At 53.5% G+C, this 20,100-nt stretch overlaps 1 protein-coding gene across 4 annotated transcripts in view; it reads left to right on the top strand.

The window, feature by feature from the left end:
• Nucleotides 1-20,100, top strand: part of GLI2 (GLI family zinc finger 2) — a 263,527-nt gene that overhangs the window by 54,774 nt on the left and 188,653 nt on the right. For 2 of the 4 annotated variants that reach the window (XM_086349270.1, XM_086349286.1), the window contains one exon: nucleotides 14,266-14,446. The exons of 1 other annotated variant lie outside the window; for it this stretch is intronic. In XM_086349270.1, the coding sequence (XP_086205396.1) occupies nucleotides 14,296-14,446 (151 nt within the window). In that variant the 5' untranslated portion in view covers nucleotides 14,266-14,295. Of the gene's footprint in view, nucleotides 1-14,265; nucleotides 14,447-20,100 lie in introns of those variants that run through there. One more of the 4 variants, XM_086349276.1, reaches the window with a different exon arrangement.

Genomic DNA, 20,100 nt, shown 5'->3' with positions numbered 1-20,100 from the left:
ATGAAGTGTCTCAAGTACCCTAGATCAGAGTTTCTCAATCTTGGCAGGGTAGTTCTCTTTTGTGGGGAGCTGTCCTGACCATTATTGGAGAAGGAAATGGCAACCCACTCCAGTGCTCTTGCCTGGAGAATCCCAGGGACGGGGGAGCCTGGTGGGCTGCCGTCTCTGGGGTCGCACAGAGTCGGACACGACTGAAGTGACTTAGCAATAGCGGTCCTGACCATTATAGGATGTTTAGCAACATCTCTGCCTCTCTACCCACCAGTAGCTAGTAGTGCAATTTGAAAACAATAAAAAGTGTCTCTGGATAGTGCCAACCCATTCCCTGGGAGTCAGATTCGCCCCCAGTTTCTCACCTGCTGGAGAGGATCCCTGAACTGTTACAGAAGGTTGGTCATGGGCTCTCAGGACCTCTGGGACCTCCGAGGGGCTCTGCCTGGGAGGATCCCTTGATGGATTCTGTCCCTATCAGTGGGTGGTTGATTGGAGGGAATGAGTGTGGTGCCATCATGGAAGGAGTCTTGGGACCCAGGTTCAGGAAGGGCCTTTTCCACACGTGGCCCCAAAGTCCAGATGTAAAGCCTTACAACCATGTAATATGCTCTAGGGTGCGAACCCCACTGCCAGTAAGGATGATGGGTTGCAAGACAGTCCTGTGACCAGGGGGAACCTAACTTTTTACCTTCTCTGTGGCTTCTGGCCCATTTGGAGGACTTGCCTCATTTGAGGAAACCCTGCATGGCAGCTTGGCCTCTCACATGGGCTGAGACATCCTGGAGCATCTTCCCAGGGGCAGTCCTGTCTGGGAGTCCAGAGCCTCTCGACTCACACGTCAGGTCTGGGTGGCGGGGCTGGCAGGGAGACTGTGATTTGCAGGGCTGCGTGTAGACTTGGGCTTTAAAGAGCTCTCTCATTTCCTCTCCGGAAGCCTTCAAAAGGCCTGGGAAACAAAAGGGGCTTGATTGAGTGTGCCTTGGAGAGCTTCATCGAAAGTGGGAAAGAACAAACGGCATGCACTCCAAAGCCACTTCATTCTGCATGTGGTGTCACGCCAAGAAACGCTGAAGTGGGGGACAAGCAGAGAGACATGTTCCTTGTTATCAGGAGGGTGTGGACTGGCGGTTAGAGTCAAGGACAGCCGTCAGCAAACTGCGTAGGGATTTCAGCACCCATCCCCCAGATTCTCCTCTTACTCCCCTCCACCTCCTCCCTCCAGCCCTCTCCATTCCTGTATCCTTCTGCTTAGAGACATTAACTTTTTATATGACAGCCACTTAAGGACTGACCTTATTCCAGGGCACTTTGCATTTAAATAGACTGTTCTTGAAAATGAAAAATCTTCAAAGAAGTGACTTTCTAATGGTAGAATTTCAGATAGTGAATAGAGGTGGATTTTTTTTTTTTTTTAAGCCAGAGAAGTGACTCTGGTAGAATTTCAGGTAGTGAATTCTATCTGGCACCTTCTAGGCTGCCTCTTTCTGTCAGGGTCTCAGGGTCAGTTAAATAACTATTAATAGCCGTCGACTGTGTGGCAAGCACTAGTTAGGGAACGGTTTAGGAGATAACTGATTTAGAAATGCTGGATTTATTACTTTGATGGCTCCCACTCATTGCACATGTATAAGACACAGAGTGTGTGATGGGCAGAGTGTCAGGGTCTGGGAGCAAATGTCAAAAAGCTGAACCACTGAGAGAGATGGTTAAGCAGAGAGCTTAAAGTGTCTCCTGAGCACTGTGTTAACATGGGAACCCTGGAAGCCCTCCTGGGGGAGGTGGCGCTGGCCTTGACATTCAAGGTATAAATAGGAGTTCATTGAGTAAGGGTGGCAAGAGCATGAGCACAGACACTGACCCGTGGTGTCTGTGGGTTGCAGACTTCTGGAAATATCCCATGTGAAGGGTGAGGTCTGAGTTGGTGGGACCAAGGCTGAGGAGGCAGGGAGGCCTTGGGGGCCAGGTGCACCCAGGTATGTAGTTTAGACATCTTTCCACAGGCTATGGGAGCCACCAGTGGTTAACGCTCACCCTCTGTTGGACACGGCTTCAGGGCTCTGAGGCCCAGGCTCGCTGCCTCCCGCTCACTGTCTAGACATTGCCCTCCATCGACCTTAGGACACCTTTCTGGACCTCAGCTGTCCTCCTTTTGAAGATACTTATTCACCCCTTCCTCCAGGAAGCCCTCCTTGACCTTCCTCAGGCTAGCTCAGGCCCCTCATGGAGCCCTGGGACATCCCCAGTCTCCCTGAGTGGGCGGGTCCTCAGGCTTCCGTCAACCAATCCGGGGTCAGGTCCCCAGGCCTGGGGGAACCAGACACCCGGTTTGGGCTGTGATGTGTGACGGCCAGGGGGTGGGGATGGAGAAGGGTGTGTGGGGACATGAGGGCTCCAGGGTGTGCAGGCCCAGGAGAGGTGGGGACCAGCCGGGCAGGGTCCCAGTCCCACCCAGGACAGCTTAGCAGGCACTGAAGGCAGGACACTCCTGTTGGCTTTAGCTGTCAGGGTGGTGCTGGTGGACTCCAGGGAAAGCCAGTGGCTAAGCCTGGCAGAGGCACAGACAGAAGAGCTGAGTGCAGGCATGGCCTGGGCCGTGGGGGGGGGGCTGTGGCCGGGCAAGTTGGAGCAGGGTGCTGCGCAGGCCGAAGCGGGAGATGCTGGGCCACCCACCCGCCCGGTTCTTCCAGGAGCCTTGAGAGCAGAGCAGCTGCCCCAGATCTGCAGCCAGTCCTCCCCACCCTGTCTTGCTCCCTACCCCGGGCCCGGCATCACCCGTGGAGAGGGAGATCTCAGGTCTTTGGAGATTGTTGGTGCTCAGTATACATTTGCTGGTTCGTGGACACAGGTGGGTTCAATCTGTTTACTCATGTCCTGTCTCTGCTTCCCCAGGCCAAAATCCCTGTTTCTGCCCAAGTGTGGCATCATGTGACACTCCCGAGGGTCCTGCTTGCCCATCTCACTGGTGGGGCACTGAGATCAGAGATGGGCAGACACTTACCCAGAGTTGCACAGTGAGTCAGGGTACTCTTGGGACAGGGGAGTGATGTGGTCAGTTGAGGTCAGTGGCTGAGGTGTGAACTGGTAAGGAGCTTGGGGACGGCTCTTTGGCATTGTTGGCAAGGAAGGGGCTCGCTGCTCTGTATGTGAGCTGCCTGGGTAGGGGGCTGGACCAGGTGACCTCTGGAGGCCCTTCTTGGTGCTAAACTCTGGGATCAGAATGAGAAAACTGAAGGGGTTCAGGAAACATACTTTGTACCCTGGAGGGGCTCCTTGCCTGGCTGCCTTGTGGTACCCAGAGTCCTCAGCAGGCCTAAAGCCAGAAATCAGACCAAGGTCCTCTCCTGCTATGGGCAAGTTTAATCTCTTCCTGTAGCCAACTCAGAATTGCCCCTGGCACCCTGCTGGCAACTGGGGCGACCCAGCCCCTCCCCAGGAGAGCTTCTGTGACTTGGGTCGCTTGTGCTGAGATGTTTACTGAGATGTTTGAAGAGATCTATTCTGGGTATGCAACTACCCCACACCCACCATCCCTGACCTGGGGGAATGCTCCTCTAGAGGCTGCAGTTTGGTTCCGATTAGAAGGATATGGGATGGCCATTTGCACCAGGCCTCTAACCTGAAAATGCCACTCTCTAGCCTACGGTTCCACTGGGAGCAAAGAGTGCCTTAGGATGGGTAATGGTTCAAAAAGCACCTTTTAACCAACAAATACTCCCAGGTTTTATTTGTCTTGAAAATGGTGTACGCTTACAGTACAAGAGATAAGTATTCATAGACTTGGGTGCTCAGCACTGTACGTGGCAATCTTCATGCTTCACTTCCCTGAGCAGGGATTGAACCCCCTGCATTGGGAACATGGAGTCTTAGCCACTGGACCACCAGGGAAGTCCCTGGGAACTTTTTTTCACAGCCCAGCTGGCAAACACTGCCATTAGAAGTTGATGACAGCCCCTTCTCCTGACCTCAGGGCCAGCCTGAGTTCCAACCCACCCCACCCCCGTGCTTCTGGGTCCCCAGGAGCCCCCAACCTTGTGGGAAGGCCGAGGGGAGGCTGGGTGGGAGAAGAAATGGATCCTTGCAGGCTTGAGAGCTGAAGAGCATTTGTATGTTGAGTCAGTCACCAAACAGGGACTTGACCTTTGTCAGGACGTTTGTCTGGGGCAGGCGTTGCAGGCGTAAAGGGGGCGGCCATACGACAGGACTCAGAATACAGTGACCTGGGAGCATGCCCTTGGGGGACACGAAGCAAAACTGGCCTGGTAGGGGTTGGCCGGGTGGGCTCTAGGGAAAGAACACTTCAGACAGAGCTGGAGATGTGTTAAACTGGGCGGCTGTGGGGCGAAACTGGGGGGGCAGCGAGCCTGGAGGGGCAGATGGGGACAGATCCCAACGTGGCCTTGGTGCCGTGAAGGGATTCGGACCTTGTTCTGTGGTTCTTTTCCCCACCTCAGAGCTTTGCTCGGGCATTTTCTCCACTTATTGGGCCTCTGTCCTTGTGTCTCCCCCGCCCCAGGTTCGGACGAAGGGGACCTTGGTGCCCATGGTGCCCATGTGCCTTCCACCACCCCGGAGCCCTGCAGGCTGAGGCCTTCCCCCTGCCGGCGGCCTGCCCAGGGCCGTGTTTCTCCTCCTCTGGGCAGAGGCGAAGCTTGTTTTTCCTCCCTACTTAGGAATCGGCGCCTCAGAAACACACAATGCAGCTGTTAAAATATCTGGGTCTGTCCGGGCGGCTGCACAGTGGGCTCCTTGTTCACCTCGCAGACGGCGGCCCTGCGGGGGCTGAGCTGGGAGCCCGCCTTTGCCAGCCGCCTGCCGGTGAGGGTGTTGCGGCAAGACCCTGGCCCTCGGGGCTCTGCTGCTTTGGGACTTCCACAGGGGAAGGGGACAGACAGTGGCATTTGGAATCAGCAGGATAACACATTCTAGAAAGATGCCAAGTTGAGAGTTTCCTCATTAGACCCCAGAGGTCCAGACATCTGCGGAGGGTGGGGGAGGATGGAGAGGAAGGGGGTGTCATGGGCTGTGGGGTCCAGGCTCAGAGGGGCCTCCTGCCGCTGCTGGGACTGCCAGGGGCAGGTCTTCCTGTCCCGGTGGGCAGATGGGTGGGTGTCTGGCAGGGACTGCAGTGATGGTAACGCAGAGAGCATTTGAGTGGGAGGTCCCGTGTGTACAAGGCCCTGTGCTCTTCATCTTTATCCTGAGGGAGGCACCATTTTCATCCCCATTTTACAGATGAGGAGACTGAGGCTTAAGGAGGAGTTGGTTCTTATGCACAGCTCTAAGTAGAGCCGGGATGCAAGCATGGACCTCCTTTCTCCAGTCTGTGCTCCCTGTGTCTCCTCTGAAGGTGCTGGCTGCTGACATGTGCAGGGGGTGTTCTCGGTTTCAGGAGCAGCCCTGAGCCCTCATCAGAGCTCACCCATCTTCTTGTGCTGCTCTTGAGACTGAGGGTGAGCTCTGATGAGGGCTCGGGTTGGGGGTGTCAGGGCAGGCTTCCCTGATTTTAGAGCATGGCTTCCCTGGGTAGAGCCTGGGGGAGAGGAGAGAATGTTCTGAAGCAGTGGGATGAAGAGGTAAGGGGGATGGAGGCAGCCTGATGTATTCAGGGAAGGAGCCCAAGTGCAGGCTAGTGGAACTGCAAGGCTCTCTGAAGAGTGAGTCACCAAAGAGCTCTTACCCTCTCCCTCCCAGAAAGAAAAAGCCTCTTGCCCAGCCCCGGCCCTCCCGACACTCTGCTCCCCTTGTCTGAGGTTGGCTGCTGGCTGCCACCAGAGGGGCCTGTGTTTCCTGTCGTCGGGGCCTCCCTGGCTGCTATTCTGGTCCAGAAAGTCAGTGTATTAGGGTTATAATCTGCTTTCCTACACACCAGCAAGCCCAGGGGCTGGACAAATGAGGGAGTTTTCATAGTTAGAAAATACATTCAAGGAGAGATAAATAAACAGGTGCCCCACGAGGAGAGTGGTTTCTGCATGGTGCCCATCCCTGGCCACAGGAGGACGGGGAAGGCTTTGCACATCCCTCACCCCCAGCCCCCAGCTCTCAGGCCTCTGGTCTGAAGTTTCTGGCAGCAGTAGGGGTTGTGGCAGCCACACGGGCTGGCTGGTGCCACAAGGGTGTGTCCGAGACCCAGCAGGCATGTCTCCTCACTGAACCTTGGTCTCCCCGAATCCTGTCTTCTTGGAGAAGGGTGCCCACCTGCAGAGGTTCACGTGCCTGGTTGAACTTGGCCCAAACCCCACTGAGGACCCAGTGTTTGCAGTACTGCTGCTGTAGGGTGTTCATGGCCACGTTGGGAAGGTTGACTGCCTTCTCAACCACCCTGGGAGTAAGGAGGATGCTCAGTGTTACACGGGAGGCTCAGAGAGGGAAATCCACCTGGTCAGACACACAGCAAATGTGGACTGCACTGGCCCAAGCACAGACATGTCTCTCACTCTGAGAGAAGAAAATGCACACGTTTTAAAAGGACATGATTTTGTCCCTGGCATGAAGGGCAAGCAGAGTGTGTCCCACCTAGTGCCGCCCTGGGGAGCCCTCCCCTCACTCCCTACCTTTTCCCCTCAGGATGGAGAAGCGACTGTCAGTTTGATCCACTGGGCAGGGGCTGAGTTGAAGTCTGTGTCTGTCTCCCTAATACCTCTGACATAAGGAACCAGGACATCCTTCATTTCCCTGTGGCTGGCCTTACACTGTGGTGCTCGTCGGGTGACCCTTGGATCTGGAGCGCCCTTTAGAATGTCCATTTTCCAGATGGAACACAGAGGTGATGGGAGATGAAAAGGCTCAGTCTTCCACTCATGGCAGAGGTTGGACGAGTCCTCGGGAACTGGGGGCCATGAGAGGGAGAGCGCCTGCTACTATCTTTTCAGCTGTAATGAGATTGTAATTATTATACCATTCACCTGCATTTTCCACTGCAGGAAATTTCACGTGTTTTATCTCATTTGATCATAAAACAAGTCTGTGATTAAGGCTGGGCAGTTGATTATTATGTGTTTGTGTACCCAGGGTATATGTGTGTGTGTGTGCATATCTCTGTACACATACATGCATATATGTGCCAGTGTGTGCACATGGTGTGTACATCTCTCTGTAACTGTGCATGCACATGCGGACAACCCCGTATGAACGTGTGACAGTGGGTGTGTGTGTGTGTGTGTCCATGCTCACGCATGTGACTATGTGCATGGTCGTGGTCACTGCTGTAGGTTGTGTGGCTCTACGTGTGTGCCTGTGTGTGTGGGACCTGGGCAGCATGCTGAGATCAGCCAGAAGGTGAGCACGCCAGGGCCCCAAGTTGGCCAGCATCGCTGGGAGGAGAGGTTTCATCCCTTCCCTGGAGACGGATTTTGCCCGAGGAAGACGCTCTGATTCCTGCAACTCGCTCATTCAGGAGAGTTCAAAGCAGCCCAGTGGCAGGAGGGAGTCTGGGTTGTAGAGTTCAGAGTGATTCGTTCATTCTGCTCTGATAATTAATTTATTCTCAAGCCAGTCCTTTCACTCCGAGTGCTTCATCTTTGCTGTGCTATGGCCTCCTCCTCAGAATAACGTTTTGTAGTATAAAATACATAGGATTGGGAGGGATAAATCAGGAGCTTGGGATTAACATATATACAGTACTATATATAAGACAGATAAACAGTCAGGGCCTACTGAATAGCACAGGGAACTACACTCAGTATTTTGTAATAACTTATAAGGGAAAGGAATCTGAAAAAGCATGTATATATAAATATGAAAAGTGAAAATGTTAGTTCTCAGTCATGTCTGATTCTTTGCGACCGCATGGATTGTAGCCTGCCAGACTCCCCCATGTCCATGGAATTTTCCAGGCGAGAATACTAGAGTGGGTAGCCATTCCCTTCTCCAGGGGATCTTCCCAACCCAGGGATTGAACCTGAGTCTCTTATGTCTCCTGCATTGGCAGGTGGGATTTTTACCATTAGTACCACCTGGGAAGCCCATCTGTGTGTATGTATATGTGTGTGTGTGTGTATATATATATATATATATATATGTATTTATATAAAACAGAATCACTTTGCTGTACACCTGAAACTAACACAGTATTGTAAATCAGCTATGTGTTGTGCTTAGCCGCTCAGTCGTGTCCGACTCTTTGCGACCCTATAGGTTGGACTATAGCCCACTAGGCTCTGTCCATGAGGATTCTCCAGTCAAGAATACTGAGTGGGGTTGCCATGCCCTCCTCCAGGGGATGTTTACAACCCAAGGATCGAACCCAGGTTTCCACATTGCAGGTGGCTTCTTTACTGAGCCACAGGGAAGCCCACATCACCTATACTTCAATTAAAAAAAATTAGGATTATGGAGGAGACTGCACTGACTGCAGTGATCATAGGTTAATAGGTGTGCTTCTTTGCTGGCATGGCTGGCAAGGTTGGTGGGGAGGTGTTTAGTGCCGACCCTGACCTTGAGCCAGCGCTGTGCTAAGCATAGGTGATGCCCATGCTGTGAGCATATCTGTGGCTTGTGCTGGTGGCAGGCTCACAGGCACTGTGACTTTTACCCACTTTCATGCCCAAGGGAAACACCAGATTCCTGTTTCAAATTACTGAAGAATAGTACTTCGTTCCCATCCAGGTTCTGCAGCCTTGCTTTAATTGGAACTTATCAATTATTTGGAAGCTGGAAGCGATCTTAGGAGCACCCTGTGTAGTTTTTCCTAAACCTGCCTGTGTATCAGAAACACCCGTGGAGCTTTTGTAAAAGTTCAAGTATTTTGCCCCCCGCCCTCTGCCTGGACCTGTGGCATCAGAATGAATGATGGCAGGAGAAGCCCCAAGGGTGTCTTCAGAGGCTTCAGGTGCTGCCAGTGTCCCTGGGGGGGTGGGTGCTGAGAACCTGTGTGCAGCTCCAAACAGAAAGGGGACTCCTCGTGGCTCTGGGTCTAGCCCCTCAGCCCCTTCCCCAGCAGAAGCCCAGGAGCGTGGCTTCCTGGGTAAAGTGGGGGTGTTGACTCTCTCTAACCTGGTGGGGGCTGTGCTCTCAGCCCCTCCTGATCTGGATCCTATTGTGGAGTTGGTGGGCTGTCCCGCAGCACAGACCACAGGCCGCCAGCAGGGGCCTGGGGACCCGCACCCCTCCCTGCTGTCCCCAGCTGGCCTCCTGGAGCCCAGGTGAGGCTGTTGACAGGCAGAGTCTGCCCCAGAGGAGCTTCAGGGAGTGAAAGTGGCTGCCTGGGACCCTGGGCGCCTGGTGTTTACCCAGAAATTGTGCTAATCCCGGTAATTCCTGTGATTTACGCGGCCTCTCGGCTCTGTCTGCTGCCTTCCTCTCCTGGAGGAGAGGGATGGGGAGGGCCGTGGCTGGTCTGCAGAAGATGAGGCTTGTGACACAGTGGTCCCTGCAGGCCCCACCCCTTTCCCGGCGGGGTCAGTTCCCCACGGGAGCTTGCGGAACCCTAGGCACTCCCAGCCCCACTGCCCTCTGGGGTATGGAAATCTAAATAAGCCCACTCCCACCCACTGTGTCCACCTGGTCCTGGGGTGGGCTCGCCCTGAGGCTTTGGGCAGAGTTCCATCCAGAGGAGCTGACCGTGGACCTGGACCCTCTCCCTCTGTGGACAGTGGCTTTGGGCTGCTCCCCTCTTCCTCTGTAATGATCTGAATGCTGCCATCTATACTGACCGTATAACAAGGTGGGGATGTTGGCATGAGACAGCTGCAGCTGCTGTACCCCAAGAAAACCCCCAGCCTCTCCCTCTTCTTTCCAGTCTCCTCATGTCCCTCAACAGATGTGGTCATGGTCCCTTCTTGACTGAGCCTCTTTATTCGCCACGGCAGCCCTGACTCTACAGTCCATGGATTCTGAGTTGCCGGCCCCTCAGGTTCCTCATCTGCCTTTGGGGCTGCCTTCCAGAAGCCTGGGTTTGGTCACATGGACTGACCCTGTGGGTTCCTTGAGTCCTGTCCTGGTTTCTGGTCCCTCAAGCCCACTTCCCTCCAGATGCTGGCCTGGTTCCCTGGGTCCACTTTGTCCCATCGGCAAGGGGTTGGAACACATGCTCAGCTGGGCCTGGGGACCCAGGGGTGCAGAAGCCCTGCCCTGGCTTGGAGGAGGTCATGGTTAAGTAGGGTGGATGTATAGCAGGTTGTGGCCAGGCTGTGTGAGAGGGGTCAGACCCAGGGGAAGGAGCCTAACCAGCTCCCAGCCTACGGCAATGTGAGACACGAAACTGATTGTCTACAAAGAGTTATTGAATAAAGAGTTAGGGATGAATGTACAACTACCAACTCCTTCTTCCCTCCATCAGCCTCGGTGGACCATACTCCCTGCAGGGCCATGTTGGCAGGCAGCCCTGGACAGAGCCTCGGCTTTTGCCTATCCCTTGGCTGGTTGTCCCCATTCGCCAATCTTGCTACCTTAGATACAGCCCTAGGACAGGGGCCATGTTGAATCCTCATGGGCTTCTGGCATAGGGCTCCTCACACTCAACACTCAACTCAATTCCCTAAATGCCTCTAGGGAATTCTGGGGCAAATCTCTTTGTACCGCAGGGTCCTCACTTGAGGAACAGTTTACCGTGGTGCTCCAGAATGCAGCTTTGTGCCAGGCAGCCTGGGTTCAAGGCCGGGTGCAGCCACTTTAAGCTGTGTGTCTTTGGGCTACTCAGCCTCTCTGAACATTGGTTTCTTCCTACATACATTGTTGCAAGGATTAAATGAACTCACTCTTGCAAAGAGCTTGGCACCTGGTAAATGCTTGTTCAAGGTGTGTTGTTCCAGCTATTATTTTGTTTTTACTTCTAAATTCAAGATGTGTTTAAGCTCACCTGAGCTTCTTGGGATGAAAAACCAGATTGTTCACAAAATCACTTGTATTTCCAAGAGCTGTGATTTCCTGCATCTGAGATGCACTTTCTTTGCCAGGCATTCTTGAGAGGGAGTCCCTGGTGGTTCAGTTGATAAAGAATCTGCCTGCAATGCAGGAGATCTGGATTTGATCCCTAGGTCGGAAAGATCCCCTGGAGAAGGGCGTGGCAACCCACTCCTGTATTCTTGCCTGGAGAATTCCATGGACAGAGGAGCTGGCAGGCTACAGTCCATGGAGTCACAAAGAGTTGGACATGACTGAGTGACTAACACTTTCACTTCCTGAGTGGTTGCTCTGTGCCAGCCTGAGTTGGGAGCAGCTCTGGACCTGGTGGTGATGATGAATATAGTACGGGGGTAATGGGGGTGCTGCAGGGGTCTGGAAACAGAGGTGACCATGATTGGGGAGGAGTTGGGGGGCCTCCCAGAGGAGGTGACAGCTGAGTGGCATCTTGAAGGAAGAATATCAGTCTGTCATACAGAAAGGGTGATGGGTTTCCGGTGGGCATGCCAGGGTCAAGGTAAAGAGCAGGGTGGGATGAAGATGCTGAAGGTAGACCCAGGAAGACTTTACCTGACGGCCAGGGGGCTCAGCAAGACCTTGGCCAGGGGGAGGGTTGTGATCAGATTTGGTCTGGAGAAGGTGCCTGTTTTTAGGATAGAAGGTGCCCTGGAGGGGTACCCAAGGTGGGACAGAGCTGCTTGTGACCCAGAAGGGAAGGATGTGGGGTAGAGAGGCCCCATTGGTGAGGTGCTTTGGGGGTGAAATGATGTCTATTGCAGCTGATTAGATGTGGGAGGAGGATGTGGGAGGACGGTGGCCTAAAGTTCCGGCCAGAAGGCTGGGAGGGGTGGTTCCTGGGGCCAGGCTAAGGGGGCAGAGAAGGTGGAGCAGGCGCGGCCCAGGGGGTGTTGTTGGTGCTGCTCAGCCAGCCAGCATCTTACAGCACAGATTATACAAATAGGCTTAAAGGATCAGCCAGTGATCCCGAAATCTCAAGGCCAGAGGAAACCCTGTAACTCACCAGAACCCTCAGGGAGAGCTCTCTGTCTCTCATCTATCCAGGGTTTTCTGGATGTTTTCAAGACTGAAACCAGACAGGCTGGCCTGTGAGATAAATTCAGGCAGTTCAGAGCTAGGGCTGTCTGCCTGGCAGGTCAGCCGAGCTGCGACCGCCTCCTTGCCTCACGTCCAGCATTCTTTTGCACTCCCACTTTCTACTTAGAAAAACATGAGAATATTGTGCAGACTTTTAAAACGTGACATTCTAGGGCCTGTGGATGTAAGATTTGAGGCTCCCAGGGAGGGAGCTGACCACTGCCTTTTGGTTTCTGCCACCCGCGACCTATAAGCCCTGCCCAGAACCTTCTCTTCCAGCCGGTGTGGAGACCCACTGCCTTCTTTCTGAAACAGCGGCCATGGGCCTCCTTGGCTGTCTCGAATGGCTGCCCCATTTTTTGCTTCTTTTATGGCAAAACTTCCTGACTCAGTGCCTGTGCCACCATCTCTCCCTGAGCGTACCTGGGCCCTGGTCACTGCCGCGCAGCTCCGGGGCCTCATGGAGTCTCTGATGGAGCTGACTGCTGTCAGCTGTTTCTCTCTCGGTTGGATTCCAGGCCCCAACACACCCCTAGAGATTTTACTTTCTCTTCTTTTGCCCTCGTCCATTCCTGCTCACTCTCCTTGGCTGGTTTATCTTTTCCCTCCTGGTAATGTTGGAATGCCCTGCATCCTGTTCTGGAACTTTCTCTGCCCTCTCTCTTGGACATCTTGCTCTGGGCCTGCCATATTCCCATTTGTAGCCTCCATGTCTCCCTGAGCTCGGCCTTATTTCTAACAGTCTCTGCTCTTTTTTTAATTGAAGTACAGTTGATTCACAATGTTGTGTTACTTTCGGGTGTACAGTGAGATGGCTCAGTTTTACTTATACATACATTCTTTTCATGTTCTTTTCTGTTATGGTTTATCCCAGGATATTGAGTAGAGTTCCTTGTGCTATATACAGCAGGACCTTCTTTCAGTCTTTGCATGTCTTTATAGGCATCTCAGACTTAACATGGCCCAAACTGAACACCTGCCCTGAACCTACTTCTCACCCCTGCTACATCCAAGCAAGTGGCTCCATTGTGCAGTCACCCCAGTGCTCAGCCAAAAATAGGAGCCATCTTTGACCTACCCCTGTTCTTTTAAGAAAATTGGCTTTCAGATGTCTGTTCTGTAATAATTGATGCAAACACTGAATTAGCAGTATCTGTGGGGAAGCATCACTTAGAAAAACACCTGCTTGTGACCCACTAGCCTGATGGAGATGGCGCGTTCCCTGAGCCCTGTGTTCCTTGGGTTCCTCTCTTAACCCATGACAACTCTTTCTCTCATACCCAAGCGAGGACTGTGGGCTCTGTCTTCAGAGCCAGTGTCCCTTTAATCCAAACCACCATGTATCTGCCTGGGTCATTGTAGTCAGGCCCCTTCCTCCCAGATCTGCTCTCTATACACCTGTAGGGTGACTCCTTTATACTGTTGAGTCCTGTTACGTCCCCCTTCTGCTCAAAATACTCCAAGGGCCTGTACTCAGCTTCTTGCTGCTCCTGGAACAAACCAGCCTCCTCCCACCCAGGCCGGCAGCCCCTGCCCCTGCCCTGTGACTGCCGCAGTCTCCCTCAGACCCTCAAGTGGCATCCCATCCCTTCCTTAGTGAGGCAGGATGGTGGCCTTCCTGCCCTTCCCATGCTGCTCTAGCCTGCCCCTCTGCTTTCCTTCACACACCACCTCTCACTAAGGGGAATGAAATATACATTTCTCTGTCCCCCACCTTAGTTATCATTTCTCCCAAGAAGGGTGTCAACTCTGTGGGTTGTGTTCTCAACACCAGGCATAACACTTGATGCATAGTAAGGCCTCGATAAGATATTGACTAAACGCATGAGAGTAAATAAATGATGAAAACTGTTGAATGAATGAATGAGCAAATGGATGAAAGAGTGAATGAACATACACGTGAGTAAGTGAAAGGTGGACCTGGTGAGCAGCCAAGGAATGGGAGAACGAGGGCTTTTCTTTGAGGACCTCCTTGTCGTGGTCCTCTCATTGATTTTTCTTGTCCCGTGAGTCTGAGTTGAGGGGCATTGCTTTCTGACTTTCTTTCTCAAGATAGTTCTTGCTACTTGCCATGTGCAGGACTAGGAACTTGTTGCTTAGATTTGAAAAATCTTGGGTAACAGTGAAAATGCTTGGCTGCTGTCTGTGAGGTCGTTTGAAAGACCAGATGAATCTCAGAATGAAGAAGCCTCAAAATTAGTTAAACCCTCCTTGGCAAAGATCAGAGGAGGAAGCTGTTTGCTTTCGGAGCACGGGGCGGTGGCTGGGAACCTGGGTTGGTGCTTCCTAGCTGGGTCTGGGGGACACGTTGGTGATTGCCTTTGTCTCCCCCTCCAGGGCTGCCACCCAGGACTATGTGCGGCTAGGATGGAGACATCCGCCTCAGCCACGGCCACGGACAAGAAAGAAGTCAAAGGTGGGATCCTGGAGGGCCTCGCTTTCCCTGACCCCGGCAGGAAAGCCTCGGCCCTCGCGGTGGCCACGGCGGCGGCTGCGGCCGCAGTAGCTGCCCAAGGAGGTACTTGCTGTTCAATGCACTTGGCAGGGGAGGGGGCTGTTTTTCATGAGTCCATTTGAGATTCAATGAGACGGGTGGTCGATGTCACTGGGCAGACATCCTGGGTTCATGGGGGGAGCCAGAGGGTGCTCCAGGTTCTGGGGACCCCAGGCACTAGGATGGAGGCCTGCAGGTGGATCTTGGAGGTCCAGCCCTCCCAAATTGGGAAGGGGGTTTGGACATCTCGGGCTCCACTGGGAAAACGGGAAAGTGAAGGGATGGGAGGTGCGGGGCTGAGGGGCGGCCCTTGGCACACATGTGCCAGAGAGGTGGCTTCTTGCCTCCGGCCTGCCAAGGACTATTTTGGAAAGTAATTGTCTCCTGATCCCTTCTGGCTGTAATTAGAGGGTCAGGTACGGAATTTAGCATCCTTAGGTGAATTTCTGGCCAACTTAATTATAACAGAAGGACTCCCCGAGCCACAGCCTCTCATTTTACTGCCCCAAAGAGAAATACGCTCTGGTTTCCACTGGTCCGTGCCAGCATCCCGTTGGGAAAGTTTGGCGGGAAGGCGAGACCTCCCCTTGTGTCTGCGCGGTCCATCTGGAGGCCACAACACTATTTCTGTCTCTGGGGAATGGAGAGACTTAGATTTCTTTTCTTCCCCTTTTTATTCAAGCGCAGTTAGTCATGCCCTGTTGCTTTTGCCACTCAAGCGCAGCTCAGAAGCGCAGCTCAGAAGCACAGCTCAGAGGCAGAGTGGGGGTGGGGGGGATTGTGCCCTCTCTGGAGTGGGGTGTGAATGCTGGCCGCACCACTCACACGTTGATGTACACAGACCCCAGGGGGCTTTGTTCCAGTGCAGACCCCCACTGGGTGAGTCAGAGTGAGGCTGAGTTTCTGTAATTCTAACCCGTGTTCAGATGATGCTGGGACTGCTGGGCCGTGCTGGGTGCAGCTTAGAGCTGGAGCCCCGGGATTTGGAAAGAGAGAGTGTGTCGGATTCACTGTTTCCAAGAGTGAACTGGTCATTGTTACCACATTGTTTTTATTTTTCCCCGTGATTCTGAGTTGGAGGTCAACTGTCAGGATGTGTGGCCCCAGTCAGTGGAAGGAGGTCCCAGGCCAACCTTCCTACTCCAGGAGGTGGGTACTTGGCCTCCTGCCCTGTGTGATGTCCCTTGACTCCAGTCCCCTCTAGGAGCCGGGCTCTCCAGGCCCTTCCCCTGTGAGGAGGGGCCAGTGGGGTGGAGGAAGGCGCCAAAGGCCAGGGTGGAACCCGTGCACATGTTGTCAGGGAGCCAGGCCATGAGTGGAAGGAGAGGAGGCGTGGCCGAGGGTGGGGACCTGCGGTGGTCCAGTGCTGGCTTGTCCTGGGCCTGGCTGGGTCTGCATTTGGTCTGTTCCTTCCCCTGACCTGTGGTGGCGTCTCAGGCTTTCCCTCTGCCTGATGCAGAGACGCATGGGCCCCTTAGGCCTGTGTCACCTTGGTGCATCTGTGGCCCACCCTCCAGGGCCTCAGCTGTCCCCACCTTGGCCTGTGTCTGCCTCTCTGAATCCAAGAGTGGATTGTGAACTGCCATGCGGCACGCTGCACTGTCATGTCCCAGGAGCTGAGAACAGACCGAGGTGGTAATTAGGGAGTAATTATGGAATAACTGGGAGAAAGCCCTTGAACATCAGACCTGGTTGTCACCGATGGGGCAATAACCACAGATGCTTGAGGGGGTCTTGGTCTCTTGGGGGCGGGGGAGGGCAGTGGGCCTAGAGCTTGGGGTGCAGTGGCTCCCCAGAGGCGCCTGACCTTGCTCTGCCCCATACCCTCACCCAAGATGTGGTCCTGCCCACCCCCGCAGGCCTCCATCCATCCCCTCATTGCTGGACCCCAGGGGAGTGCTTGGCTGATGAGGTTCCTGCACTGCGTGGACGTGCCTGTCCACCCAGTCGCCCGGGGCAGGCGGCTCATTGTCACTGGAGCAAGGCAGGTGTGTCTCCTGCTCCCTGAGCCACTCTCTGGACACCCCATTTGTGAAGAGCCCTCCTGGAGTCAGGGCAGAGCAGTAGCATCTTGGAGCGGTTCCCTGAGGGCTGGGGGACCATGATGTCTGCGTCCTGCCGGTGGGGCAAGGGAGGCCGGTGGAGCAGCCCTGGGACACTGGCCTGGGTCCCCATTCCAGCCATGTCCTGGGTCCCGGTGTGACAGGCCATTCGCTTCTCTGGGTCTCGTTTTCCTAAACTGTGTTGTGAGAGTATTTGGCAAATGTTATTCCAAGTCTGTATAATCTCATGACATCAGACCTTCCTTAAATCTTACCCACGGTGACAGAGATGCCGTGAGCAAGACTCCTCTTTCACTCAGGAAACCAAAGTCCTAGAAGGTTCCAAACAACCTTTGCTGTGGGCCCACAGGGGCTTAGGCCTGTGGACAGGTGAGATGGATGCACAGAAAGGGGTGCCAGGCAGCACAGGGGGTTTGTGGGGGTCCCCCACATGGAGGCCCTCTCAGGCTGGGAATATTTGTGTTCTGCTCTGGAGCTCAGTGCCTGAGGGTGTCCTGGGGCCCTGGGTGGTGTCAGGGAAGGTGGCATTGGTGAGGAGCTGGCCCAAGACGGGGGCTCAGTACCTGGCTTTGGGGCTGGTGTGAACATGGGTGGGCAGGGCAGAGGGTCTGCCTGAAGACCTGGGAGAGGGGCCGTGCTGTCTGGTGTGTGCTGGGCTGGGGCAGGGGGTGGGGGAGAGCTGAGAGCTGCCTGTTGAGGGGTCTGTCCCTGAGTTGTTTTCTGGAAAAGATGGGGTAACCATCCTGGGATGCCTGCTTGCTGAAGCAGGGGTGGGACTGAGCTGATTCCCTGTGGTTGAGCAAGTGACTGCCGGCTCAGACACAAGGCTCTTCTGACACTGTTTGTCCCTGAGATCGTCTCTGTGATCCATACCGTGCTTTGCAGCTTTCTCAGAAGAGAAACACAAGCTCAGTGTTTCATGGCCTGTTATGCATCTGTCCAGAGTAGGGGGAGTCCTGTCTGAGGATGTTGGGGGCACTGTGGTGAGGAATGCAGAAGGGTCAGACCCTGAGAACTGGCAGGGCTGCGATCACCCGCTCCCTAGTTGCCCTTTGGCCTCAGGAGCTTCAGTCCCAACCCTGGAATTATAGGACTTTGATTCCTAAGAGTGATCATACCTTTAGGCAGAAGGATTTCATTTCCACGTTATTTGTAACTGTAAACACTTGGAAACACCCTAAGTGTTCATTGATAGGGGATTGATGAATCAAACTGTAGAATGTCTATTGAATGGAACATTATGTAGAGCCTGAAAATGTTGGTTATGATTATCATGATGGGGGATGTGCATATGTTTTGGGGCTTGCCAGGTGGTGTTAGTGGTAAAGAACCCTCCTGCCAATGCAAGAGACATAAGAGAGGTGGGTTCAATCCTTAGGTCAGGATGATCCCCTGGAGAAGAGCATGGTGACCTCCTCCAGTATTCTTGCCTGGGATATCCCATGGACAGAGAAGCCTGGCGGGCTACAATCCGCTGGGTCTCAGAGTCAGACATGACTGAAGCGATTCAGCACACACGCATGCGTATGTTTTAATGCAAAGTGTAAAAAAGCAGGATACAAGTTATTCTCACCTCTGTCACAAGTTTATAGTACATAGAGGTTCCCTTAGAAGTAGTTGACCCAGGTCGATGTACATTGCATATAGGAAACTTATCTCTTTGGTTCTTAAGGACCTTCAGTTTTCTAGAACCCTCTATTAGAATGTCAATAACGGGATTCCCCTGGTGGTCCAGTGGTTAGGACTCAATGCTGTCACTGTCAGGGCCCTGGGTTCAATCCCTGGTGGGGGAACTAAGATCCTACATGCCTCGGCCAGAAAAAGTCAGCAAGTCTGAGAGGCAGGGGTGCACTGGAAGCAGACTATGCAGACTTGGGAGAACCAAGTATACAAGCTCTCCTTCCAACTCTGCCATCTGTGGCAGAGTTTCAGTTCAGTTCAGTCGCTCAGTCATGTCTGACTCTTTGCAACCCCATGAACCGCAGCATGCCAGGCCTCCCTGTCCATCACTAACTCCTGGAACTCTCTTGCTTTTTCTGTGGCCTTAGGTTGGTCATTTAACCTTGCTGGGGTGGAAGTATTTACACCATGGAAATTGGCAAACGCTATACATCAGGGCTGCCTCCAGCCCCTGTCCTCTCCCAGCACTTTACTGATAGTATCTGGAGACTGACTCAGCTTTCTTGGCCCCATTAGGAATGAGAAGGAGAGTAAGGGTCCAGAGTGAGGAGGTCAGGGATGAGGGCAGTAGTAGTCCCCAGTGGCAATGCTTGGAAAGGACACGCAGGACGTCTAGGGTGTTAGGGGTGCAGTGTTGGCACGTCTAGTTCATGGGAAGTCAGAGTGTCTCCTTTTGTAGGTGGGACTGAAATGAGGTGGAGAAGGGACTGGCCCAGACCTTCTGCTGCTTCCCTAGAGAGTGGGGTCTGAGGCTCAGGGCCCTTGCCTCTCCCATACTGAGCATCTCCTTCTTGAATTTGCTTTGAGATCCTGACTTAGATTGTTTGTGGGTGATTTGGGCCTCAAAGCTCAGCCTGCTGACACTGTGTGTGTGTGTCTGGCCTCTGCACCAGCTCTGGACAGTTCTTATCTGTCCCCTCCCTTGTTGGTTGGTTCAGTGGCCTAACAGCGCCTGCTTCCTTCCAGCTCTTGGAGGTCTGGGCTGTGACTTATTTGCAGAGGGACCTTAGAAGTTACCTGGCTCGAGCAGCCTCTGTTGCTTGACTACCCTTTGGAGTTGTGAAGCTAGCTATGCTCAGGACTGGGTATTTCCACTGAGAGGTTCCACCTCCTTGTGTGACAGGAACACCTCTGCATCACAGGGCTGTGCAAGGACAAGCAGCCCTGTGGTCAGACCAGACGGCAGAAGCCGCGGCTGGTGGGCACTTTCCCAGCCTCTTGAGCTGCTCTGCTAACACTTGGGAGGCCATCAAGCTTTAAAAACATATTTTTGCCCAGAGCTATTTTTCCCTTTAATTTTTTCACATGGCGTAATTTTAAAGGCAATTCGATTCAGATGTTTCTCATTTTTTTACACTGAAACTTCCCCGATGCTGTCGTATTTTCCTCTTCAACAGTGGATTTTCTTTCCAAAAATATTTCTGAACCTCTGTGTTTGCTTCAGCTGAGCACCAGGGACCCAGCCACCCCCACGCCTCTGGGCTGGGAGGATGAGAAGGCTGGAGCCATAAACCTCAGCTGCATCTTGATCCAGGGAGCTTTCCTTGTCCCCAGAGTCAACACAGGCCATAGAAATTCTATGATGCATCTGTGGTAGCCAACACCTCACTCTTACATGGAGCACCCACCATGTCCTAGGCCAGGGTGCTCCCAGGGTGGTCCTTCCATCAGAGTCAGCAGCATCAGCATCCTTGGGACTTGGGCCTCACCCCAGACCTCCTGAAGCAGAGCCTGTGAGCTATGATTCTGATCACTCTTAGATGTTAGGCTGTCTATGCCTGGCAGCAGAAGGCAAGACAGGTCTTTGTACATGTAGAGTGAGAATCATATGCAGAGGTGCCATGAAGAAATTACAGGAGACATACAGTGTGCTCACACCTGCCTGGGACAGACGCCTTGTGAGTAGTAGCTATCTCTTTCCTTGTATGCAGTGTA

The sequence above is a fragment of the Bos grunniens genome, chromosome 2, assembly GCF_055505025.1.
Source record: "Bos grunniens cultivar Pamir isolate PY7600 chromosome 2, Bosgru_T2T1.0, whole genome shotgun sequence".
Lineage (NCBI taxonomy): Eukaryota > Metazoa > Chordata > Mammalia > Artiodactyla > Bovidae > Bos > Bos grunniens.
The sequence above is the reverse complement of the archived record's forward strand: the minus strand, read 5'-3'. Positions and strand labels throughout refer to the sequence as shown.